The sequence below is a fragment of the Castanea sativa genome, chromosome 8, assembly GCF_040712315.1.
Source record: "Castanea sativa cultivar Marrone di Chiusa Pesio chromosome 8, ASM4071231v1".
Classification (NCBI taxonomy): domain Eukaryota; kingdom Viridiplantae; phylum Streptophyta; class Magnoliopsida; order Fagales; family Fagaceae; genus Castanea; species Castanea sativa.
In genome coordinates, this window is record NC_134020.1 from 29117142 (window position 1) to 29144408 (window position 27267).

Genomic DNA, 27267 nt, shown 5'->3' on the forward strand with positions numbered 1-27267 from the left:
GTGGCGCAACCATTGGTACAAACTAGAGCTTCTGGGCCTAGTTTGAGGCTTGAAAACCTAATTTTTTAATTAAAAAAACTTTTTTTTTATTTCATTTTTCGCCCAACCTAAAAGAAGTTTCAAACCAATTAAATCGACCGAACCTTCCAATAGCAACATTACGTATCTAAAAAGTTCTATAAGGTCTCCAAAATATTCCAACTTCAATTGCTAAACTTCTGCACCAACCGGTAATTTTGAAGCATTTCAGAAAATTTCAGTTAAATATAAATAATTCATATAAATATTATTATATTTCCAATTAAAACCACTACTCAACTACAACGTGCTTGCTGGGATTATGAAAATTTTTTGTAAAATTTAGGTCCTCCCTGAATGAAAGACAGAAAATTAAAATAAGAAAGGGAAGGAAAATAATGGAAAGAGAATGACGTTTACGCAAAAACGAACCTCCTTCTCTTCTCTGCACGTCTGCTTCCTTAGCTCCTTTCGGCTCTTTTTGTTTAGCATCGTTTAAATGCTTGCTAAATATGGCAAAATTCTGATCAAGCAAACAAGCACCTTCCATATTGGCTGCTTTAATAATTCATTGCTAACATATAAGACGTCAAAGAATTCATAGTTTATTTAAGTACGTGCATTTCTAAGAAACTTTACCAGAATAGATACTATATACCTAATCAAAACTCTATTTTGATTTTAAGATATGATCCTTTTCCATGAATCTTAACAATTTTTTTATAAACTAATACATAAACAAAATTAATTAAATTATAAAACTATTAGTAGTAGACAAGATCATTGCGTAAGTTATAATCAATGTTAAGATATAAAAAAGAACTCGAAATACTAGTATCTATCCATTCTTTCAGTTTTTTGTTCCCACTTAGTTCTTTCCTTTCGTCAGTATTTATTTTTTCTTAGTATTTCCTATTAAATCAAACTTTCCTACGTAATCAAACATGCTTACAAATACACGCAAAAGATCTCATTTGTTAAGAGCTGGCAATAATGTAATGACAATAAACAGAGTTTAGTTGAACATAATGCTTCGCCTTACCTAAATTTAATTTAATTTCATATCCTTTCATTAACCTGATATTTTGGTAGTTAGTTTTTCTCTTTTCTGTTACTGATATATAGATATAGGAACTTGTAGAGTCTTAATCAATTCAATACAATCTAGAAGTTTCTGAATCTTTCTCTCTAGCTTTCAAGCTTTCCTCTCTAGGTTTACAAATCTCACAGAATGGCTCAGCCCGATAACAGTAGATGGTCTCTTCAGGGCATGACCGCTCTTGTTACCGGTGGAAGCAAAGGAATAGGGTCCCTACTTTCTTTCCCTTTTGTGTTCCCTTTGTTGCTATTGTTTTTAACTAGAAAGCTTCATCAATAACTTATTCTTACTACTTTTTGTTGCTAATATTTTCAATCAAAATACTTTCCTGCTACTAGCAGGAAAGTATTATGATTGAAAATATTAGCAACAAAAAGTAACTCTCCTTTATGCATCATAATATGATATGTACGTATCATCAATACAATACTAGCAGGCTGCTAGTAGCTCTCCTTTATGCATCATAATATGATATGTACGTATCATCAGTACAATACACTAAGTGATTCACCTCATAATAGTATATTCATTCAAAAGAAGCTGAAGCAATGTTCTCAACGCGCTGGTTCGCTAAAAAAACTGATCCCCTTCTATTATTTTGTGATTAGGCATGCTATTGTGGAGGAACTGGCATATCTTGGAGCAACTGTGCATACATGCTCTCGAAACGAGGTCGACCTTAATGAGTGTTTAGGTGAATGGAGTAAGAAGGGTCTCCAAGTCACCGGTTCAGTGTGCGATGTATCCTCTAGAGCTGAAAGAGAGAATCTAATTAGCTCTGCCTCTAATCGCTTTAATGGGAAACTTAACATCCTTGTAAGTCAACCCTTGGTTATGCTTTTTTTTTTTTTGGTTAATCCCTCCATTATGATTAAGGTTGTATTTTAGCCCATATTTTTATGTATGTATTTGCATAACAATTTTCAAATAGTGATGTAAATAAGCTTTTAAAAAAAAAATCATCCAGAAATTTATTTATTATGCCAATTTATTAATAACACTAGCTTTTACTAGCATTTTTTTTATATATTTCCTAATTGGCGCTTTTGTTCAATAAATGCATGGATGTAGATTAACAATGTTGGGACAAACAAACCAAAACCGACCTTGGAGTATACGGCCCAAGATTTCTCATTTATCATGGCCACAAATTTTGAATCAGCTTATCACTTGAGCCAACTTGCCCATCCTCTATTGAAGGCTTCGTCAGCAGGAAGCATTGTCTTTGTGTCTTCAGTTTGTGGGGTTGTATCAGTCAGTGGGGGCTCCATATATGGAGCAAGTAAAGGTAACCCGGGCTTGTCTCATCATTTTTTGGATTGTATTATTACTACTTTGAGCTACAATATTGAAGGTCTTTATAAGTATGCAGGGGCAATGAATCAGCTGACAAAATATTTGGCATGCGAGTGGGCAAAAGATAATATAAGGACCAATTGTGTTGCACCTTGGTACATCAAGACCCCGTTAGTCCAACCTGTAATGACCTTTTCATCACACCCGTGTGCTTTAACAATTTTTTTTTTAAAGATACAGTGGAATTTTAACCTATTAACATATCGAAATTAATTACTAGCTTATTAAATTATGTCATAATTATTATTTTCCTTTTTTATTGTAGTATTTGGATGATGAAAACTTTTTCAATGCTGTTGTCTCTCGAACTCCTATGGGACGCGTTGGAGAGCCCAAAGAGGTGTCTTCCTTGGTAGCATTCCTATGCCTACCAGCGGCCTCGTACATGACCGGGCAGAGTATATGCGTTGATGGAGGTATGACAGTGAATGGCTTCACGTTCCCATAAGCATATATGGTTCAGAATTAGCGCAAACAAATGCCAGTTTCCGTACTTTGTAGTATTGCATAATAAGGCAATTTCAGTTTGATCTCTTTTGCGTGTTCCTAATTAGTTTTGTTACATTATGATGTATGCATGTAATCACCAATAAACTATTATACTATTGCATGCATAGATATGAGTGTTTTGGCAAGTGAAATTTGTTAAATTACCAATTGTCGCAAAAGGTTAAACTGTTAGAAAATAGTGAGTTTAATCACTTAACTATAATTTTAACACTACCCTCTCACTTGTGGGCCTAAACTTTTCCTTAGTAAGTGGGAGCTCAACAAGTGGGAATTTAACATTTTCAATGAAAGATAGAGTGAAGACAGGGATCGAACTTAGGATCTCCTGCTCTGATACTATGTTAAATTACCAATTGTCCCAAAAGTTTAAACTGTTAAGAAATTGTAAGTTTAATCACTTAACCATAATTCTAACAAAATTGATTTATTTCATGTTTTAGTTTATATTGAAGGGTGGTTATTTTTTTTATCATAACACGTAGCACTCTGCTATTGGTTGGACCGTTCGATTTGGATTTATAAGAGGGATCTTAGGTTGCATTTGGGATTTGAGAAAAACTTTGCTTGTTTTTCTTTTCAGCTTATTTTTGCTCCTAAAGTGGGTCTTATTTCACTATTATGTGGGTCACATTACTTCAAAAGTCAGCTTTTAGCTTTTTTCTACATACTTTCATCAAAATAAGTGGTTTTCAGTTTTCAGTATCAGCAACATAAGCGGTTCCCAAACGGCCCTTAATCTTAAACTTCTTCCTTGTCAGCTTCAAGTTGGTTACCATTTTGTTCTCTAATAAAACTATGGTTGGCATTAGTGAACGATAATCATGGTTAAGCAATAAAGGGAAAGTAACATGAAAAACCATTGGTTTTTTCTTTTTACACTAAAAGCTAAAGATTACTATTAGCTTTGGGATGGGTATTTGAAGAACAAATCCAATCTTGGGAATTCGTATTTCTCTGGCCCATTTTTCACTTAGCAGACGGCCTCAACTTGGCCTTGAGTATTCGTGTAATTCTAATTTCAAGCTTTACTTTTGGGTGCCAAAACTCATTTCTTCTAACCTATGTGATTAGGCCTTTGGCAGTTTTTGGACCCGAATAAGTGAAGTTTATTTTTCTAGGCTTGTTATGATAAGCTATAAATAGAATAAAATAAAATAAAACATATATATTTATATCAGCCTCAAACTGTGTACATGACATGTTATTCTAAAATTTAGGTAACATATTATTAGATAAAATTTTAAATTTATAATATTTAATTTAAACCATCAAATTGGTCCATTTCAAATGGAGAGAATTTCTTACAAGAAGCACTTTCACTTTGTAAGTTAACTATACCCATGTGTTTTTTGTTATTTGTTATTGTGGGTCCATTTGCATATCGCTTATTTTGCTGAAAATTGAAAACAATAAAAAAATTACTGTTTACGCACTTGGCACTGTTCACAAGCCTAAAATCACTGTTCACAGACAACAAATAGTGCCATAGGTGCTGTCTAGGAAAAAAAAATGCAAACACCTAAAACGCAAAACCCAAACGCCACGTTTGTATATATGATTGGCATAAATGACTCTTTGGTGTACATCTTTATCCATTTCTCAAAAACACAAATTAAGAAAGAAAGAAAAAAAGTATTTTGACAAATTTTTAATTTACATAGTCAAATTAAAATTAATCTTAAATATACCAAACTTCAAACTTTACATTGTATCCATTTTTTTTTCTTTTTTCTTAATAGACGTTGTATCCATGTTTTTAACTGTAGAAACTTTCAAAATTAACTTCATTCACATCACGGATAAACTTGTTCGGAATAGAAAAATTATTATACAATGGAATTTTAAAAAAATTTTGAAATACAACATGTATAAAGCTAATTATTTATTTAGTTGAAGTGAATTTTTCGTTCTTAAAGTTTGGGATTGTTTTCATTTTGACCCTTAATGATTCAAAAAGTTTCATTTTGACCCTAAAGGTTTGTTTTTGTTTTTAAACAGAGTTCGTTTAGTACAACAAACAAACTCACAACTTTTACCACGACTCTTTTACGTGGCATATTGTGACTGATTGCATGTCACTCTCACATAGATTCACTATTTTTTCTCTGCTTATCATAATCAGCCACATGGAGAATTGGGGCAAAATTTGTGCAGCACTACATAAAAATTAGAAAATTCTGTTTGTGCTTACTCCAAAAACTAAACAACCCATAATTGAAATTCAAGAACCTAACAAAAAAAATTCAAAATCAAACAAAATCTATTACTAAGAAGCTCGAAAATAACGTACCCTTAAGTTTGCACGAGGCGTCTCCACTGTGTTGTGCTGCATATGGGTTGGGCTTCTAAGGCGGCCTCTTGAAAACGCCCGTTGCTTTCAAATTGTTGATATGGGCCCTATATTTGGAACAATGGGTACAAATCAAAAGGCCTAGTGGTGGATGGGGTGCTATGAGTCCTAGACTTCTAGGACAAGAAACCGAACCTATAGAGGTTATGTCTTGGGAGAGAAACTTGATCCTTTTCTATTTATTTATTTTTTCCTGATGTCAAGGTTAGCTACATCATTCAATGACCTGAGACAATTAATATTATGTTTTCAATTATAATTTTTTACCATTTCATCTATATATATATATATATATATATATAGAGAGAGAGAGAGAGAGAGAGAGAGAGAGAGAGAGAGAGAGAGAGAGAGAGAGAGAGAGAGAGAGATAAAGTATAGAGAAAGTTCAATTAGAATTTAAAATTAAAATCTAATTTTATGTTATATGTCTAAATTTATATAGGACCACACCATAATTATCCACTCAAGTTTGTGCCATGTGTCTACTTAAATTTTTTAATCTTTGTGTCAATGAAATGAAATTATTTCCATGTTAGATTACTGATATTAATTAAGACATTATAGAGATCTACCCTGTTCATTTGAATATTAAGTCATTCATGCTATGTATATAACTTGTATTAAGATAAAAAGCTAAACATTTTAGTAAGTGAAATCTGTAGGGAATTAAAGATCAAAATCTTGAATTTGTCATTATCATTGAACGTGATTACATTGGAAACAAAAACACAGGACAAAATGATGGCAGTAAAATTATAATAAGAAAAAGCTATTTTGAGAAAGAATCCTAGGCTGCTTATGTCTTGATTTTCAATGGAGGGTCTTTTGTGGACTTTGCTTCAGCCTCCTTTGTTTTGTCCTCCTTCCCTTTTCTTGGGCCCAGTCTCTTTGGATTTGGGAGTCAATTCTTTAATGATGAGGGTAGCACTTGAAGGTTTGTTCTGGGACGGGGTCTGAATTTGTTTTCCTTTGTCCTTCTCCCTTAGTGGAGGGTCACCCTGATCAACTTTCTGGCTCAAACACTTCTTAGTCTTCTCACCTTGCTTCGCCGCTTGATCAGAGCCAGCAGATGCTTTAAGAGGTGGGAGAAGTTCTTGAACTGGGGATGACTGTATAAGGGGCACTGTCTCAGGAACAGTTGAAGGAGGTGGAAGGGCTTCAATCACATGTATGTCTGGGGGGAACCACACATTTTCAGCCTTCCTTAACTTTGAGGTAGTAGGGACCCTTGCCACATTAAGGGCCTCTGCCCATACTTGTTGGCAGTATCCCTACATACTTCAGCTAGCCCTTCAACCAGTTGGATTTCCGTTTCCTCAACCCCTTGTTGAATGAGGCAAGTGATGCGACATCCACGGTCTCTTTAATGCTGCGAGCTGCTTCCTTGGCTTATGCTAACTCGCCCTTCAAGCGCAAAATGTCTTGCTGGGCAGCGGCTAGCTCCTCTTCTTTGTTGTGAAGCTGCTTGCGTTGCTCCTCCGCCTAGGCTTAGGCTATATTAAGTCCAGCCTCAGCGCTCCTCCTTAATTTCACCTCTTCCACTAGCTTGTCAGCAAGCTTCTTCTTCTCCTACTTGGCTAGGCCAAGAGCTTTTTCAATCTCAATTCGAATGTTGGCCTCAACCTTAGCATCGTTCTGAGCGTCCTCCACCCATTTCTTCGCTACAAAGACCTCTTGGATAGCCTGCACAAGGGTAGTAAACAAGTGCATTATGAAGAATAACTTAAACATGTGTATATGTTTAAAGAGGGTTAACAGAAAGTAAGTTGCAAAGGTAAGGGAATTAAACAATACGTACCAAAGCCAAGTCCCTTTTTAGGGACAGGAAGAGATCTGGTTGCCTCATCCCTTTCAGGGCATCCATATCCTTGGGCAAAATGGGCTGTTCTAGGGCCTTGGGCTATTCCAAGGCCTCGGCCAGGTAATAGGCGTGCCCTTTTTGGAACTCCTTTATGGAGGCATGGCGGGAAATAGGTGCCCCATCCAATTCCAAAGGAGGTGACCACTGGGACTGAGTGCGGTGCACCTCGACCAAATCATGACTCCCCTTACTCTCCACGAAGGAAGCTAGTGTCTAGCCCTTTGACACTTTTTGTTGTTTTTGTTTTTTCTGTTGGGCCAACTCTTCTTCCTCAATCTCACCCATTCTTTTCTTCTTCTTGAGGTTGGGTATGGTAATGAGAGGGCCTGGAGGAGAAGGTGGGGGAGGCAAATTGGCAGGAGGTTGGGATCTCGAAGCGTCTTTCACAATGGCTTGTTTGCCCCTTTGTGAAAGCAGATCCTTCAAACTTGTCCCTGGTTGTCGAGACATTTCTTCTTCTTCTTCCTCGAAACTGTTATCTACACGTGCAACTATGAAGCCTTTGATACCAGAGCTCTCGGTAGGTTCGTTTTCTTCGTCCGAGATGTTGACAACGTGGCCCTCTGAAGGTTTCTCTGCTTCCTCAAGTCAGAACCGATCTATTTCCTCCTCGAGAGACAGGCGGGGAGATGTAGGCTTTTCTAGGATGGTTGTTGCCTTAAGTTACACCGAAGGAGGGGCTGATTTTATTAGGCGTACGTATAGGATGACAGAAGGGTCATCCGGTAAATCGTGTGGAGCAAGGAACTCCGATTTCAAGACGTCTATCCTTCTACGTCTCTGGTCACTCGCAATGATCGCGTTGCCGATATCTTGGAAAGTAGCCGATAGTGGCTCGTATCCCATTATGAGATGGGTTGCCCTCACCTGCAAGTCTTCACTCACGAATACCTCGGATCTTAAAACTCTATTGAGGCCCACGATGCTAGATAGGCTTAAACGGGGCGATATGTGCTGTTTATTTGAAAAAATGTCAGAGGAACTAAATATGGTTAGACAAAAAATAAACGTCAAATAAAGAGGAAATTAAGATACAATATAGATCTAAATGATAAAGTTAGGAGAACTAAACCCCAGACCAGGGGACCTAAATCCTATGGAATCACACCTGGCTTTCCCTCTTCGACTGGACAATGAGGACTGTTGTACCACTTCCTAGAGGCGATTAAGTAGTCGTCCTTCATGCCTTTGTTAGATTTGGGAAGACACAATACGAGCCTAACAATGCTAGACCTAGACTTAAGGTAATACCTTACACCTTTAAGTTTGTGACACTCATACATATAGGCAACGTCGTGCCATGTGAGTCTCAAACTCATTTGCTCATTGAGAGCGTCGACACAACCTAAGATTCTAAACATGTTGGGTGTACATTGGTCTAGGCATAATCTATGATTACACAGGTATTCACTGGTTACGTTCTTCATGGGAAATGTCATTCCACCCTCCAAAAATGTGATTATGGGAATGACAACTTGCCTTTCTTTCCTATCGTCAGCTATGGCTTTTGGGGGGCAATATCTCAAGCCCACTTCCTGAGGGATGCAGTATTTGGCTCGGAAACCCTCTATACCAGCGTCGGTATCTACTAGACATTTGAATCTACCCATTTGGTTGGAGTAAAAATGGAGATTTAGAAAGGGAAGGGGTACAATTAATGGCAGAGGACTATAGTCGAGGAGAAAAGGAATTTAAAAGAGTGAAAACTTACGGAAAAATGAGTAGACGAATCTTCGCGAGCTTCTTGAGAGGAGAGAAAAGGAGGGAGTCTTAGGATTTGATTGATTTCTGTAGTAATGAGTTGAGTCGCAACTTCCTAGGCATTTTGATATATGAGAGGCAGCATTGAATGGGATTTATCCCGCTCAAATTTCAAGGAAAAACCTGAATCGTTGGATATGCATCTCACCGTTGGACGTGGAGGATAGAGCGTCACTTGGAGCAATTAATAGGGGTGTTATGGATTTTGGGACATCAGGAGCAGTTTCAAAAGGGGTGAAATGACTTTCTCACGTGTAACGGTTTGAGAAGCGTGCGAGGACTGTGGTGTTGAATCAAAATTTCACTTTTCTCCTCGAATGGGAGAAAAATGAATTTTTGAAGGGCTAATGTGAAGGCAGTAGAGTCAGAATATGTTCTTGGGCCTTGGGCTTGATCCAAGGGTATTAATTTGTCCGAGGAGGGTTTAGTGGTAATAACGATACTGAATTTAAAAGCCCATAAGCAAACTATTACGATAGAGGTTAATGGGAATGGTCCGAGGAGGGGCATCTCCTCGGCTAAATGAAGTTAAGATCATATGATACGCCATGATGTTTAGAAGGAAATTCGAGAAGGCCTGGTGGATGAAGATGTGTTCCACAAGGGCACAGAGAGGAAGAACGAATGAGAAATATTTTAGAGAAAGTTGTTACCATCGCATTAAAGGCTCTGCACTTACTGCTCTGGCCACATTAATGAGAAAATGGCATCTGAACAGTGGTGATCAGCCATACAGCTATTGTTTGAATACTTCAAGAGGGCAGTGGATGGGACAAGTATCTATTTTTAGGGTGATCTAATCCCTACGTGGAAGATGGTGGGAAGAGAGAGGACGATATAAAAGGAAAAGAACAACCTTTGAGGTAGGGGGATAAAAAAGGAAAAGAAAAGGAAAAAAATAATGTACACACCACCTTCAATTGTAATCTATTTTTAAAACAAGGAAAAGCAATACAAGCCATCCTCGGCTTACGTTTGAGGAGAGTTTCTATTACATAATCAGTTCGTCGCACGTAAATTGAGAATCGAGCCCATCATTTTTGTTATCCAACATCCATAGAACCTAGGCTTGAAGCCTATGCTCTAGAAATTTCATTGTATATGGCTTTTTGGGCCTGCACCCTTCATATTGTTGGGTTCGGGTGCGAATTGTGACCTTACAATAATCTTATCATATTTTTTTGATAAGATATTACTCTTTATTTTAAAGTTCTTTTTGTGCCTTAAAAGACTAGTTTTTTTGGGGGGGGGGGGGGTGGAACTCTTAGAACTTTAATTTTGATAAATAATAAATATAAGTTACTTATCACTATTCAATATTTTTTGGGGGAGGGGGGGTAAGGGATTATGTAATTCCGTCCTTGTTTCTTTTGTTAAATGTTAAGTTTAAACTACAATCCAATTAGAGGATTAGCATTGGCCTAACAATTCATCATGTCCAACTAAATTTTGGAAGTGAAATTCAAGAAATCATCTCACATTGGGCTAGCTAAATTCCATCATTGTTTTGTTTGTCATGCATTACCATCACCAATAATGTCCTGTTTACTCAATTATGGATGGCGTGAATATAGGAGTCTTTTTGGCACAATTATGAAAGTTACCAACACACACACATAGTAGAACCCTTTACTCAACCATGGGTAAGCGAACATGGGAATCTTCCTTGCTCCCCTTTGCTTATGGGCTTTTCCTTTTTTAGCACATTATCTATGGGAACCACGTGTAAACCCCACACATCCCATCCATGGGAACCTCACATCTCATTGAGGTCTAACACAATTGGAAATACTCTTTTTATTGGGACTTATCTCAAGATTGTTTGCACAATTATGAAAGTTACCAACACACACACATAGTAGAACCCTTTACTCAACCATGGGTAAGCAAACATGGGAATCTTCCTTGCTCCCCTTTGCTTATGGGCTTTTCCTTTTTTAGCACATTATCTATGGGAACCATGTGTAAACCCCACACATCCCATCCATGGGAACCTCACATCTCATTGAGGTCTAACACAATTGGCAATACTCTTTTTATTGGGACTTATCTCAAGATTGTTTGTGTGAGCCTTTTCTTAGGCTTGCCTTGTCCCCGCTCCGTCTATGAAAGGGATGTTAAACACCTTGCTACTTTTCTTACACACCACCATAAGCTCTGGTACCATTTGTTGGGGAAAGAACACATTGGGAAGCCTCCAACTTTGTAATTAATATAACATATAGGAATACCTTTTGACCCAAAAGGCTTGAGCTTGTGAGTTTTTGTTTCAATTATATTATATTAATCACTCATTCTTCTCATTAGTATCTAATGAGAGACTTTAGTACTTAATTAATCACACTACTCACACCAGTAGTGGAGCCAGAAAGTTTTCCTAGGGGAGGCTAAGCTAAGCATATAAAAAACTTTCATACCTAAAAAAAAAAATTGTTTCATAAATTAACATTAATTCTAAAGTTTTATCTAATGTTTTTTGGAATTATACCAAAATAATTTATAATTGATTCTGTATACTTTGTCAATTCGATGGTTGGAGGATGAGAATTTGAACTCTTAATGTATGTGTTGAAAACACCAATAATTGTTTGTCATAAAAGATGCTAGCTGCTAACCAATCATAAATATTATGCATATAATAAACATAATAAAATATATCAATATATTACAAATATCACGTGTCAATGTCATGCAAAACAGTTTGAGAATAAAGTACTCAATAAACAACTAAACATAAAATCCTAAACTAACCATAGAAACCCAAGAGAGCCAAAACAAACCAACAAAAAGAAATACCTTTGGGCACATCGTGAGTCCAGCCATGACTCAGCCAGAGTTGAGGTGGCAAAATAGTGACTTGTTGTTGCGTGGAGACAATGGAAAAGGCGTACGTGTTTTTTTTTTTTTTTATTTTAATTAGAAATATTTTTTCTTTTTCGTATTTGGATGAGTCCTAGAGGAATCTAATTTGGAAGGGGTTCTTTTTCCTTATATTGTTGATTTGGGTTTTTTGTATGGAGTTTAATTTGGGAATTTGTCAAAGATTTTTGGTCCTTGGATTTGGATTTGAAAGAGTACATGCCCAAGAATAGGCCAGATTTAGTATTTCATTGGGTTGTTTCAGTTGATTTGATTTGTTTTTTTTGGATTTTTTCTAATCTCAAAATCCTAGGGGGGGCCGGTAAGTTAATTTTTATAAACTTTCATTTTTTTTCCCTATTTTATCAATATTATAAATGGAAAATTTGAAAAGTGAGGGGGGCCCTAGCCCCCCAGCCCCTCCCTGGCTCTTCCAGTGACTCACATGTAAATATTCCAACACATATATGCATTATATTTATAAATTTAAGAATACAAGAAAACAATTTAGATAGTGATGAAGCAGTATCTCGTTGATTTGCTTGGATTCGTCCAGATGGCTCCTGGAAGTACTCTGACGAGCCTGCGGGAGCAGGAATTTACTCAAGTGGTCACCGGTGTGGTGCCTGCCACAACACCTCCGATGATAAAGTCAGTATCGAAGAAGATAATTATTGAAATACCAATAAAAATGATTCAGGTGGTGATCTTGTTTCTATGTACCTTGTGTTGGTGTTGTGAGGGTTTTATATACCCTTGGGGATTGTAGCCGTTGGAGTGTTAATGACTCCCTGATAACGTCTCTGGTGGAGTTATGGACTTTAATGCGTTCCATCGGTTCGTCCAGCTGGTCTTGTAACGGTTGGAGCTTTTTTGGCAGCATTGAATGGCATTAATTCTTTTTGATGACGCGGATACTGGTCATGTTCGTCCGTGAAGGCAGCTTCATCTATACTTATCTTCGTCAGTTCCGTATTCGTCAGTACCATCAGATGCCCCCGGGCTTTATGGTCGTCAGTGACGATCGTGGAAGCCGAACAGTTTTTTTTTTTTAGGATTTCGTGCCGCATTGAATGCGTTATGGCGGCGTTACGTGGGTTGTGGCCACGTGGCGTGATGTGGTTGGAAAGGGACTGACCCTTGGGTTTCCCGCCGATTTTCGGTTTTCACTTCTATTTGGTTTTTAAACTCCTTTCTCTGCACTTTACTTTTTCATTTCCTTCCAAACTCCAGTTCTTCTCCTCTAAGCCTCCCCGTACGTTTCTTTGTTCCTTTTTGGTTGTTTGCTTGGCTGTTGGGCTTCTTGCTTTCTTCGAGGTAAGCTTCTTCATCCTCTCTCTTTTTTCTTTTTTCCTTCTTTGCAAGTATCTGATTTTTGTTGTTTTTTTTTTTTTGTGGTTCTCCCTGTTTGTTTCTCCCTTCTTTCTGTGGGAATTTTAGTATTCTTCCTTTTAGACTGGAAGTTCATGGTCAGTAATTTAGAGGTTAGGGAAACCTGTCCTTCAATTTCTTTTCTCTTTGCTCGCTTAAGGGGGTCATTAGGTGCTTTTCCCAATTTGAGGGGTTTTGTTTCTGAGGGTAGCAGTTTAGGTGTTGTTTTGGGTGATTTATTCCCATTGCTCCGAGAGTCCGTCGATTGGTTTGAAGGTTTAATGAGGAACCTTCAGTTGATGTCTGAGGTTAGGTCTAGTGACCTCGATACTGGGTTGTCATCTAGCGACGATCCTATGGAGGGGGATACGGCTGTCTCGACTTTTAGAGAGGTTAGGGCTTTTCATGCCCTCGTGGAGCCGTGCGGGTTAGATTCCGACGCCGTCAGTCGGTTTAGGGATAGGTTTCAATTCCTAGAGCGGGTCCGTGTTCGTCGCCCCACTGACGACGACAGGGCTTGCTCGTTTTTCCCCGGTGAAGTGTGCTTCTACGAGGCCGCTTTCACTTGTGGACTTAGGCTTCTCGTCCACCCGTTTGTGATGGAGCTCCTGGCATATCTGGGGATTGCCCCCGGGCAGCTTATGCCCAATTCGTGGAGAATAGTGGTCAACTGTATGGAAATATGGTTGGCCGCTAACGGGGATATGATTAAGGTAAATGAGCTCGTTTATTTATACCGTCTAAAAGAGTCCAAAGAGTACGGGTATTACGAGCTAGTACCTTGGGAGAGAAGAACCAGGATCGTCAAGGGCTTACCTTCGTCCTTCAGGTACTGGAAGTCCAGATTTGTGTTTGTGTCTGGGGACAATTTTGAGACTCCCTCTAGCCAGGACTGGGGTGAGATCCCCAGGTTGCTTCGTCGGTGGGGAACCCCGACCTTAGGTGCGTCAGTCTTCTTCCTCGCCCCCTTTTTTTTTTTTTTTCTTTTTACATATATATATATATATATTTGGGTGATTGTTGCTAATTTCCTTCGTTCTTGTGCAGCTAAACGAAGACCGAAGTTGAAAAGTAGGTACAAGGAGCGCGTCGAGGCGGCCATCACGTATTCCCAGTCCATTGAAAATTGGGACGACTTGGTAGACCCGAGGACACTCGCTTTCTACAACCTCGGACCCGATCCGTCTCCCTACGTCTTACGGAGCCTTGATATCGAGGGAAAGAAGAGTAAGCTTCTGAGTTCGTCGGTCTCGACCCTGAGGCTGTACTTGTTTAACTTACTCTTTCTCTTACAAAATCTTTCCCTTTTGCAGAGATGACGACGAAATTCAACAAGGGTATGTATGAGAAAATGAGGTCCAAGAAAGACGAACCCTTGTCGAACCTCGGGAAGAAGGTGGTTCGAGTGAAAGGCAAGGTTGCTTCCGTTACTCCGACGGTCTCGACCACACTCGTGGTTTCGGGTGCCGAGACGACGAGGACGGCTTCTCCGGCCACTTCGGTATAAGAAATCCCGACACCTGCTTCCAAGAGGCCTCGCACATCGGATAAAGGAAAGGAGGCCGCCGGCTCATCCACTATTTGGGATGACGATAGGTTGGCGACGGATCGGGCTCATGGGGTCGTGAATGCTGAGGACCTGAAGGTGCTTTCAGGTTTGACTCCAGCTGAGTTGATGGGTCGTCATATCCATAAACTCGTCCAGGTAAACCGTTTGTTTCTCATGACGCCTTTACATATATGCCCCTCTCTTTCTTATCTATTCTTTTGCATGCCCCCTTTTTTTTTTTTTTTTTTAGGTGTTGGGGGAAGCCGTCCATTTTTCAGCGGAGTATCAAGCTCAGGAAGCCAAGGTCGAGTCTTCGCTTTCTCGGATCAAAGTCCTGGAGATGGAGAACTCGAGGCTGAAGAGGGATCTAACAACCGCGATGGAGGATGTTCACCAATACAAGGACGAGGTCAAAAAGCTGGGCGACGATCTTAAGGTTGAACAACGGTGGTTCTCGGAAAAGGACGAGCAGCCTCGCGGTACCGCGAAGGAAAAATCAAGGTCGTCGCCTCTAGGGCCATCGAGGACTTCCGTAGACCGAAGAGTACAACTCGTGCTCTTCACCGGTACTTTAAGGGGTTTGAGCTCTCGAGGAGGTATTGCATCAAGCATCCTTCTCGGGGTGGATTTGGAGGCGCCGGATATGGAGGAGGTCGACAAGGAGATCTCCGCCGATGAGGCCGCCCCTAGCCGCCGCCGCCGAAGCTCCCGGGGACGTTCGATGCTCGCGTCATCGATGCCCCCCGCCCTCGATGCCCTGCCCAAGACGATGCCGATCCGGATGTCTGAACCTGTCATAAGAAGTTTTTATTATATTTTTTTTTTGAGGTGCCTGACATGTTTTTCAGGCTCAATTTCCTGGACAACTAGAAATTTTCATGTGTATTTTTAGCCCAGTGTTTATGGGTTCCTTTTTTTTTTTTTTTTTTTAAAAATGGCCTCTGGTTTTAGGCTTTTATAATATCACATCTACTTGGACATATTTTGCTATATAAAATTTTTTTTTTTTTTTTATCCGTCAGTAATGTTCGCCCACTTGATGGGAATGTTATCACTTAAGCCTTCTCCTGTACTTAGGCGTTTTTTTTTTTTTTTTTTTGGTCTTCGTCAGTGATGTGCATCCGTCTATGCGGAATCTCATCACTCAGACAAAAATTCTTGGCTTTTTTATTCGTCAGTAATATACTTCCGTCTATGCAAATTTCTTTTCTTTTGTCTTCGTCAGTAATGTACATCCGTCGATGCGGAATCTTATTACTTAGACAAAAGTTCTTTGCTTTTGTCTTCGTCAGTAATGTACATCCGTCTATGCAGAATCTTATTACTTAGACAAAAGTTCTTTGCTTTGTTCTTTGTCAGTAATGTACATCCGTCGATGCAGAATCTTATTACTTAGACAAAAGTTCTTTGCTTTTGTCTTCGTCAGTAATGTACATCCGTCGATGCGGAATCTTATTACTTAGACAAAAGTTCTTTGCTTTTGTCTTTGTCAGTAATGTACATCCGTCGATGCGGAATCTTATTACTTAGACAAAAGTTCTTTGCTTTTGTCTTCGTCATTAATGTACATCCGTCTGCGCGGAATCTTATTACTTAGGAAAAAAAAATTTATTGCCTTCGTCAGTAATGTACATCCGTCGATGCGGAATCTTATTACTTGGGCATTTTTTTTATTTCTAACTCTCCGATGCTTGGTACCTGTGTGAACACATCATTTGAACCGTCATTTCATTAATTTTGAGTAATTAGTACATTCTTGATCTATATCTGTTGGTGGTACTTCTTCAAGTTTTCTATGTTCCAAGGTCGCGGGAGTTTTTGTCCGTCCAGGGTCTCCAAGTGATAGCTGCCTTGTAGGGAGTAGTGTACGACCTTGTAAGGTCCTTCCCATGTGGGGCCAAGTTTCCCGTGGGCGGAGTCTCTAGTTGCAGTCGTCACCTTACGTAAGACGAGATCGCCAATTTCTAGTCTTCTGAGCCTGACCCTTTTGTTGTAGTATTCAGTCATCTTCTACTGGTACTTCATCGTCATGTTCGAGGCTTTGTCCCTTACCTCGTCTAAGCAATCCAGATTGATTCGAAGCTGGTCGTCGTTGTTCTCCTCGCGGAAAACTTCTCGCCTGGTGCTGGCCATACCCACCTCGACTGGGATTACTGCTTCGCGTCATAAGTGAGCCCGAAAGGCGTCTCTCCCGTGGGGGTTCTCGTCGTTCGTCCCGTAGGCCCACAAGACATTGGGCAATTCTTCTGGCCACGCGCCCTTAGCTTCGTCTAGTCGTGCTTTTATGATTCTGAGCAGTGTTCGATTAGTTACCTCCGTTTGCCCGTTAGACTGTGGGTGCCCAGGCGACGAGAACTTATTCTTGATACCTAGCCCCGAGCAAAAGTCTCTAAATCCCTGGCTGTCGAACTATTGGCCATTGTCTGAAATGATCGTTTGCAGAATCCCGAACCTGCAAATTATATTTCTCCACACGAAGCTACGGGTTCTCGCCTCTGTGATGGTTGCTATTGCTTCTGCTTCAACCCATTTAGTGAAGTAGTCAATAGTGACGAGCAAGAATCGTACCTGTCCTTTTCCCAGGGGTAATGGGCCGACGATATCGATCCCCCATTGTGCGAATGGCTAGGGGGAGGTGATCGTTGTCATCTTCTCTGCTGGCAACCTCTGGACGTTCCCGAACCTTTGGCACTTATCGCACCTCTTGACGAGCTCCATAGCGTCTGCCTGCATAGTTGGCCAGAAATACCCTGCTCTAATAACCTTACTTACCAAGGATCTGGGCCCGGCGTGGTCCCCGCAAATCCCTTCATGGATTTCGTGGAGGACGTACTTAGCTTCTTCCTCGTCGATACACTTCAAATAAGGCAAGGATAACCCTCTTTTGTATAAGGTATCATTCAAAATTGTGAATCTGGCCACCCTTGCTTTAATCTTCCTGGCCTCCATTGAGTCATGAGGGAGATGTCCATCTTGAAGATATGAGACGATCGGTGCCATCCAACCACCTATGTTCTGGATAGGGAATACCGGGACTTCCTCGATGCTGGTGGTATTTCGAATTCCAGCGAGAATCTCCTTGTTCGTTGGTTCTTTCATAGACGAGGCCATCTTGGCGACCTCGTCTACCTCTCGCATTCCGGTTTCTAGATCCCGACGAAATTCAACTTGTCGAACCCACGAGCTAGATGTCCGACCAACTCGAGGTACTTCGCATCCTTTCTTCCTTCGCCTCATACTCTTCCCCGATCCGTCCTATCGCTAGTTTCGAGTCACTCGAATGAGCAAGTTCTTAATCCCGAGAGCATTGCCAAGTCTTAGTCCCGTCGCATGCCTTCGTATTTAGCCTCGTTGTTGGTTGCCGTGAATTTTAATTGGACTCCATATTGGAGTTTTTCTCCATCGGGGGTGTTTATAATGATCCCTACTCCTCCCCTCTTTTCGGGGCCGACGATCCGTCGGTCCGAATCGTCCACCGGCTCCGCCTCGTCCATGTCGTCACCATCGTCCGGGAGGGTGAATTTCGCTATGAAGTCCGCTAGAGCTTGCGCCTTGATGGCCGTTCGGGATGGTATTCGATGTCGAACTGGCCGAGTTCGATTGCCCATTGGACCATTCTCCCACTCGCTTCAGCTTGCTCATGGATTTCCCGATGGGTTGATCCGTCATTACAAGGATAGGGTGTGCTTCGAAGTATGGTCGTAGCTTTCGTGAAGCCACTATTAGGGCGAAAAAATCTTCAATCCTAGGGTATTTGGCCTCTCGCTCCTTGAAAGGCTTGACCGACATAATAAACCGGGAGCCGCTTCTTGTCTTCTTCTCGGATTAAGGCCGCGCCGATGGCCGTGGATGAGGCCGCCAGTATAAATAAAGGCTCTCTCCTCGCTCGAGGGACTCAAGACGGCGGGCTGCCTAGGTAGCGCTCGAGTTCTTGAAAAGCCGCCTCACACTCGTCGTCCAAGCGAACGCTTGCTTCAACGTTTTGAAAAATGGGAGACATTTGTCCGTCGCTTTAGAGACGAACCTATTCAAGGCAACTATTCTTCCCGTGAGCTTTTGGACTTCTTTGATGGTTTTTGGGGGATGCCATGTCGAGTATCGCTCGCACCTTCTCCGATTTGCTTCTATTCCCCTTTTGGGATACCATGAACCCTAAGAATTTTCCCGAAGCTACCCCAAAAACACACTTACTAGGGTTGAGCTTCATCCGGTATTTTCGGAGGGTATTAAATGTCTCTCCTGTCGTCCAGTGAGTCAACTCTTCTTTGCTCTCGACGAGCATATTGTCCACATACACTTCCATATTTCTTCCAATTTGCTTGCCGAACATCTTGTTCACCAATCTTGGTACGTTGCCCCCGCATTCTTCAACCGAAGGGCATTACCTTATAGCAAGAGAGTCCTTGGCTTGTGACGAAAGCGGTTTTTTCCCGATCTTCCTCGGCCATCTTTATCCGGTTGTAATCCGAAAATGCATCCATGAATGTTAATAATTTATGTCCAAACTCGTAGAGTCTACCAACCGATCTATCCTCGGGCAGGGGAAAACTATCTTTCGGGCAGCTTTGTTTAGGTCCGTGAAGTCCACACACATTCTCCATTTTCCATTTTCTTTCTTCACTAACACGACGTTGGCCAGCCATTCTACGGATAATAAACTTCTCGATGAAGTCTGCCCGCAACAATCTCGTTAACTTCTTCCATGATTGCTTGGTTTCGTTCGGGGGCAAAGACCCGTCGTTTCGCCGGACGGGTTTCTTCTCAGATCCGTCTTCAACTCGTGCCGGATTACCCGGCATGGTATGCCCGGCATATCTTCGTGACTCCATGCAAATACGTCCAAATTTCCTTTAAGGAAACGGACGAGTTCATTCCTCATCTCGGGGCTTATAGTTGTACCTATCCTCGTCACCTTCGAGCTTTCCCCCTCAACGAGTTCCACCGTTTCTAGGGCTTCCATGTTAACTTCTTTTTCTCTTTCAATCGTCCATGTGTGGTTTTCTCTCCCGCAGCCAACACGGCTTGGTAGCATTCTCAGCTAAGACTTGGTCTCCTTTTACCTCACCGACTCCGTCTTCGCCTGGGAATTTTATCTTTTAGGCGTAGGTGGACGTTGCCGCCTTCCATTGGTTGAGCGTGGGCCTCCCAATGATCACGTTGTACGAAGAGGGGCGCTCTACAACCAGAAGTCCGCATGACGGGTCCGCCGCGGGTAGGCGCCTATCGTGACTTTTAGTGTCACAATGCCCTTGGGGTATACCCGGTCACCGCTAAAGCTGACGAGGGGGGACTCAAACGGACGCAATCTACTAGGACCTAGTTTCAATTGTTGGAAGGCCGATAGGTACATAATGTCTGCAGAGCTACCGTTGTCGACGAGAATCCTTTTAGTGTTGAACCCTTCAATTGTGAGTGCTATCACCAGAGGGTCGTTATGGGGCTGCCTGACTCCCCTCGCGTCCTCTTCGCTGAAGAATATATCTTGATTCGTCTGTCTTTGTTTCAACGGGGGTTCCATATGAACACTGTTTACTTGTCTCTGGTATGCTTTCTTGAGGGACCTGTACGATCCCCCCATGAAAGGTCCTCCTGCTATCGTGCTTATCTCCCCGATTACTTCTTGTGGTTGAGATCGGCGATTCTCGTTTTTGGATGAGGGCTCTCGTTGACTCGTGTCACCCTCTCTGAACCTGCAGGAGTCCCCCTTCTTGACAAACTTCTAAAGTTTTCCTTTCTGTATCAGTTCTTCTATCTGTCCCTTCAGATCTCGGCAATCTTTTGTGTAATGGCCGTGGTCCTTGTGGAATCGGCAGTATTTGCTCTTGTCCCGTACACTTGGTGACGAGTGCAAGGGCCTTGGCCACTTTAGGTGGTGTTGATCCTGGATCTGTGTCAAAATTTTGTCAACAGGCATAATTAGGGGCGTGAATTTTACCGGTCGCGGAGCTTTCTCGTCCTTTCGTCTGTCGGTGTCACCTCCCCGATGGCTCGGACGCTCCCTTTTTGTCCCCCGCGTTCGTCTTCCTTCCTTCCTTCCGTCTTTAGCTTCCCCTCGTCTACGATGGCCGCCGTTGCGTCCTCGCATTCATGTACTTTTCGAGCCGTCAACAACATCTCCGCCATCGTCCGGGTGGATTCTTTGCTAACGAGACGACGAATTCTCTCCGGACTTAAGCCCCGCCTTAAATGTCGTCGACTGACCTTATCGTCCGCATCGTCAACCTCTAGAGTCTCCCGAGTGAAGCGTTTTACATACGATCGCAAGGTCTCCCTCTCTCCTTGCTTAATAGTGAGTAGGTGATCCGCCGGTCTTTTGGGACGTTGCCCCCCGACGAAATGGCGCAGAAAGCACTACTTAATCGCTCAAAGTTGTCGATGGACGAATGGGCAATCTCGTGAACCATTCTCGTCCCGGCCTCCCTTCGCCGTAGTGGGGAATGAACGACACATGATCTCGTCGTGGGCCGTTGAAGGCCTAAGGTCGTCTTGAAGGTGTTAAGGTGATCTTGGGGATCTTTGAGCCCGTCAAAAGGCTCAAGCCGAGGTAGCCGAAATTTCGCCGGGTACCGGGCCGTTCTAGGACTCGCCATGGTAAAAGCGGGGAGTCCGTCGCTCCGACCATTTTATCCTGTGCTTCGATCGCTTCTTTGATGGCGTTTCTTAATTCATCCATCTCCTTCTCATCTCTTGGAGGATGTCGAATGCTGCTCTTCTCGGGGTTACCATTCTCCGCTCTGGCCACTCCTTCCATGGCTATCCCCTTCGTCCTCTTCGAATGTACCTTCGATCGGTTCTCTTCTTGCCGTAACCTCTCGTCTCATCTCTTGATCTCGTCTTGTAAGTTCTTCGACGGTGGCTGCGAGATTTTGGACTTGCCGTGCCAAGGCCGCTGAGTCCTGGTTGGATTCCATCTGGAGCTGGTAGGAACTGCGTTCTCGTTGTATGAGAAAGTCGATTCCCACAGACGGCGCCAAGCTGATGAAGCAGTATCTCGTTGATTTGCTTGGATTCGTCCCGTATGGCTCCCTCTGAAGTACTTTGACGAGCCCGGCGGAGTGTGAATTTACTCAAGTGGTCACCGGTGTGGTGCTTGCCACAACACCTCCGATGATAAAGTCAGTATTGAAGAAGATAATTATTGAAATACCAATAAAAATGATTCAGGTGGTGATCTTGTTTCTATGTACCTTGTGTTGGTGTTGTGAGGGTTTTATATACCCTTGGGGATTGTAGCCGTTGGAGTGTTAATGACTCCCTGATAACGTCTCTGGTGGAGTTATGGACTTTAATGCGTTCCATCGGTTCGTCCAGCTGGTCTTGTAACGGTTGGAGCTTTTTTGGCAGCATTGAATGGCATTAATTCTTTTTGATGACGCGGATACTGGTCATGTTCGTCCGTGAAGGCAGCTTCGTCTATACTTATCTTCGTCAGTTCCGTATTCGTCAGTACCATCAGATAGATATACAATAATTTTAGAAAATGTCAAGGAGAGAGGTTTGTTCATCCCATTTGCAACAATCCTTTTCTTCCAATTTTTGACAGAGCTAGTAAACTATATTTATTTATTTTTTTCCTTGCAATACCATAAACATATTCCAATAAGGAGTGTCTGAACGTCATTTCTGCTGCTCATGGGAAGCTGAAGGCATTTACAGTTATCCCTCCGTCAACACAGTCTGACCGGTTATATAAGAAGCTGCAGGTAGGCATAGGAATGCCACCAAGGAAGAAACCTACTTTGGCTCTCCTACATGTCCAAGAGGGGTTTGAGAGATAATAACCTCCATTAATTTTTCATTGCTTAGATACTGCAAAGAAGATAACATAAATTGTCATGGTTATCATGATTCATGAAGTTCTTCCCTCTTAGGTTGGAGCCTAATTCAGATAATGACCTCTCTGAAGTAGCCAAGATATTAGAATACTACAGTAAGGATATATTTAGTAAATTGTTCTCATTTCTTAGCACATGAAAAAATCAAAACAGGATTATTTGTTACAAATGTTGTTTATTGAGAGTGTGCATTACTCTAAATGTGTCATATGTCTTATTATCACCATAAGACATTCAACAATGACTAGATTTTAACAATCTACAAGCACTATCACACTTACAGTATCAGTCAGGGGGGTTCTAATACACCATGGTGCAACAGAGTTGCTCCTAATGTTATCCTTTGCCCACTCACATGCAAAATTTTTGCAAGTTGATTCACCGCTCCTTCAAATAAATATTAGACAAAAGCTAATCGCATTATTCGAGGTCACAGCTATAATTTATAACCCATAAGCTTGCAATAAAAAGTTAAATATCACAAAGAAATTACCTTTAGTTGCACTATATATAGATCCTCCAGTATTTATGGCTACTACACCAGCAACTGAAGAAATGAAAACAATGCTTCCTGCTTCCGAAGCTTTCAGAAGAGGATAAGCAAGTTGGCAATTGTGATATGCAGATTCAAGATTGGTAGACATGAGAAATGAGAAATCTTCAGATGTGTACTCCAAGGTTTGTTTCGATGTGGTCGTTCCCACATTGTTTATCTAAAACTGTATTAGATTAAATTAAATGTATCAACTGCAAAAGCACAAATGAAGTGGCTCTGGACAAGTAATATTCCAGTGCCATTTAAATTGTTGATCAAAGATTGATCTTCTAAAAATGAAATCGAAGATTTTAGTATAGAAAAGAATGTAAAATGATCATTTACAATTCATCATCTTTGGAGTATGCTTTCAAATGCCATGCAAAACATAGAGATGTAGAGGAAAGAAAGTACTTACAAGGATGTTGAGTTTCCCATTAAACATGTAGGAGACTGTGCTCATTAGCTCCTCTCGTTGGGTTCGAGACACCACATCACAGACTGAACCAGTGACTTAAAATCCCTTCATCTTCCACTCATGTAAACATTCATTGAGTTGGGCCTCATTTCAAGAGCATGTATGTACAGTCGCCCCCAGGCTTGCCAATTCCTTAACAACAGCATATCTAGTCGCAACACATAGTAGTAAATAATAGCAAATAAAAAGAAAAACTGAATAATGTGTATTCTATTGTATTTAGTGATTTTTTTTCTAGGTAAATATGTAATATTCAATTAAAGTAGAGAATTAGAAACAAATTATAGGGGGAGGGATAGTCCCTTCTCTAACTCAAGACCAAACAAAAGAACACATTTAACTATATCATGGTTAACAAATTTAACCTTCCCAAAAGTATGGCTTGCAAACCACTAAGAGAAAGAGTTCAAAATTAATTTGGTTTCATCAATATATGTTAGGAATTTAACCTAATTATTCCTCAACTTGTGAGAAATGAAAAACAAAGGAAAAATATGTGCCAAGAAAACTATCACATGACACAAGATATACGTGATTTGATAATGAGCCTATGTCCACAGAGTTGCAACAAGGAGAAAAAAATATATATAAAGGCGATCGTAAAGGATGATTTTCAATGCAATCATCAAACCTAATTTGTAGTGACCTATAAATACCCCAAAACAATAGGGTTAAATTGGGCAAACCTCCACTCCTTGGACTAAGTCTTAGAAAATGTCTCATTTAAAGTCATAATGCTTCCAATTTGGGCAGGGTCAAATACCGAATCGAACACAAACCAAACTCCACAAAGCTCAACAATATATTAGTTCAAAGTATTGTATTTAACAATTATGTTGTAAAAACTAAAGGGCATGGATTGGGCTCGGTATAAATAACTTTCATAAAAGAATTTCACAAAATCTATATCTATATATATCCAAAAGCTGAAGTGTAGTGTTTAATATTGTTGCGCTCTAGTTGAGCCACATTAGCGCCATATCATCAACCAATTTTCAATATTTTCTCTCTCCTTTTTAAATATTCTTCTCCTTATTAATTTGTCACTTTACAATTACACATTCTCCAACATTTACTTACTTTTACCTTTTTATCTCCCCTCTACTTTATACCCTAGCCTCACAATTTTTCTATCCCTGCATCTTCTTTTTATTTTCACTCTTCTTCTCTCCATTGTTTTACTATAAAAATTTGTTATTTTATCTTCCACTCAATCTGTTTTTTTGCTTACACAAAAAGGTGAATACTCACTCTCTCTCTCTCTCTCTCTCTCTCTCTCTCTCTCTATATATATATATATATATATATTCTTTCTTTTAGTGGACATTTAATTCTTTAGATTGATAAATTTTTATGTTTAACTATTCTAGGTTGATATGATTTGGATACTGTATTTCTTACAAAGGCTGTGTTTGGTTCTATGTAAAACGAATTCTAAGTGTAAAATGAATGCAAGGGAAAATAAATTCTCGTAAAGAAAATGAAATCCAGGTGTTTAGTTTTGCAATGGAATTTAGTTCGGCAAACTCTTCCCCGTGTTTGGTAACATTTGAAAATACTATTTTTCTACTAATTTTTCACATTTTCTCAGCTTCCAAACAAATTTTATAATAGAAAATTTCAAAATATACACTTTAACACAACCAAAAATCAAAATAAAAACATTGAGCAAGAGGAAGAAAGATTGAGATCGGAGGGATAAAGAGTGATAGATTGAGGAAAAGAGAGATAGATCGAGAAAGAGAGAGATTTCTACAGAAGGATTGGGTTTTGGGGAGTTTATATATATATGGAGAGATTTGTGGGATGGATTGATTGTGTGACCAAAACAAACAGAATGAGAGAAACAGAGAAATCCCTTGAGCCCATCAGCCTATTCTTCGCGACGAGCCCGTCTTTCCTCTGTTGCAACTCGACCCGCTGCTACTCCTCCTGCTTTGTCGACGCCACCAAGATGCTATAGAAATCCCTCTGCTTGCACTCCAACAACGACCTTCGATCTATCTCTTTCTCAGCAACCAAATCGAGTGGGTTTGGGGGTGGAGTGGAGTGGGCTGGTGGTCGGTGGCGGCCAGATCGGCAACGTTGAGCAAGAGGGAGAACGAGATCGGTGTGCCGAGAACAAGCTCAGTCTCAGGTGGGTCGAGAACAAGCTCGGTCTTAGGTGGGTCGAGAATGAGATTGGTTTTGGGTGGATCGGTCTTGGGTGGTGACGATTTAGATGGCAATGCTGATGAGCTTCCGACGACAACAATGTTGGCGACTCTGATCTCTCTCTCTGGTTTCACACTCATCTCTCTCTCTCTCTCTCTCTCTCTCTCTCTCTCTCTCTCTCCACTTTTTCAATCTGTAAAATGTGGTTTAAAGGTAAAACAACTATGGAAATGGATTTACGAGTGAGAAGGGATATTTTACGATCAAAGTGTAAAACATTTTCAGTTTGACCATATTTTTAGTTGGTGCCAAACACACACAATGGTGTAAAATACTTTCTGAAACTGGTTTTCATGGGAAACAAACGTAGCCTAAGTGTAAGATAGATGGACTAAACTTGGATACAAACCTTACAAAGAGGATTCTTTTTTTTTTTTTTGTATCATTAAATTATTGGCAAAACTAAATGTTATAATTCATTGCAATACATTAACTTACTAGCTGATCGAGAATGATTATGACAATATTTGGAGTGTTTAACAAAATTTCTCTCCAAACTAGTTTGGAGAAAAACTTGTTAAACTTTATATATATATATATATATATATATATATATATATATATATTTATATATTTAGTGTGAATTTTGAAAATTTAATCTTTGGATTGCATGTTTTTAATATATCTTTCATGCTTGCAAAATTTCAATAAGATCAATGATCAATTGCTTTGCCATCAAATAAATGTTAAAATTTTAAGTTTTTGTGATCTAAAATTGTGTATTAAAAATAAGTTTATTGATCGAATAGTAAATAACATCCAATTTGAACGAAATTTGATATGTATGTTAAAAATATAAAGAACATGAAATCAACGGTTAGATTTTCAAAATTCACATCCAAAAAGAGATACGAGAAGTTTGAAGAGTTTCTTTCCAAACTAATTTGGAGAGAAACTTTTTTCTGCCTACTTCTCTATTTTTCATCCAATAAACTTCTTACAAAAGTTGCAACAATTTTATAGATGTGGCCATTTATAATTTATTTATCTATATTTAGAAATATTCAATAAGAATGCAATTCCAAGCTAAAATCAGAAGGAAAAAAAAAGGCATAGGCAGAGAAAGAACCCGATTCCTTTGGTTCCACCAGTAACAAGGGTTGTCATTCCTTGAAGAGACCACCTGCTTCCTCTGTTACCAATTTCTTCGCGAGCCATCTCTCTCTCTCTCTCTCTCTCTCTCTGTGCAATAACCAATCTTTTTCCACTTCTCCAAAGTAGAACACCGATACCAATATATCAATAGATGCTGATAAGGGAAAGCTATGGGGAGGAGTTTTTGATACCGAGAGAAACAAAAAAAACAAACTGAGCATCAAGACAATGGACAATGGACAATGGACTGATGGAGAGACACATGGGCAGGGCCAAGCAACCCATTTTTTTTATGTCTGCACTTTTTTCCCAACAATATTTCTTTTTACCAATATGCATTATTTTTTTTTTTTTTGATGAATAAAAAGGGGGCAGG

At 40.4% G+C, this 27267-nt stretch overlaps 2 protein-coding genes and 1 pseudogene across 3 annotated transcripts; 1 reads left to right on the top strand and 2 right to left on the bottom strand.

Annotated features, from left to right (window-relative positions):
- Window positions 1–1234: 1234 nt before the first annotated feature.
- On the top strand, window positions 1235–3086 carry LOC142607809 (tropinone reductase homolog At5g06060-like). Of its 2 annotated transcripts, XM_075779440.1 has the most exons (5): window positions 1235–1326; window positions 1726–1933; window positions 2189–2405; window positions 2490–2596; window positions 2739–3086. In XM_075779440.1, the coding sequence occupies exons 1-5, from the start codon at window positions 1250–1252 to the stop codon at window positions 2919–2921; spliced, it is 792 nt and encodes a 263-aa protein (XP_075635555.1). In that variant the 5' UTR covers window positions 1235–1249; the 3' UTR covers window positions 2922–3086. The 2 variants fall into 2 exon arrangements, with proteins under 2 accessions (XP_075635555.1, XP_075635554.1); XM_075779439.1 differs by having other exon boundaries at window positions 2189–2596; window positions 2739–2944.
- A 14273-nt stretch (window positions 3087–17359) lies between these two features.
- LOC142606146 (uncharacterized) lies at window positions 17360–17872 on the bottom strand. The gene has a single exon (XM_075777542.1). It carries the CDS (start codon window positions 17870–17872, stop codon window positions 17360–17362), a length of 513 nt encoding a protein of 170 aa, XP_075633657.1.
- Window positions 17873–22242: 4370 nt separating this feature from the next.
- LOC142606147 (tropinone reductase homolog At2g29150-like) lies at window positions 22243–26954 on the bottom strand (annotated as a pseudogene).
- Window positions 26955–27267: the final 313 nt, after the last annotated feature.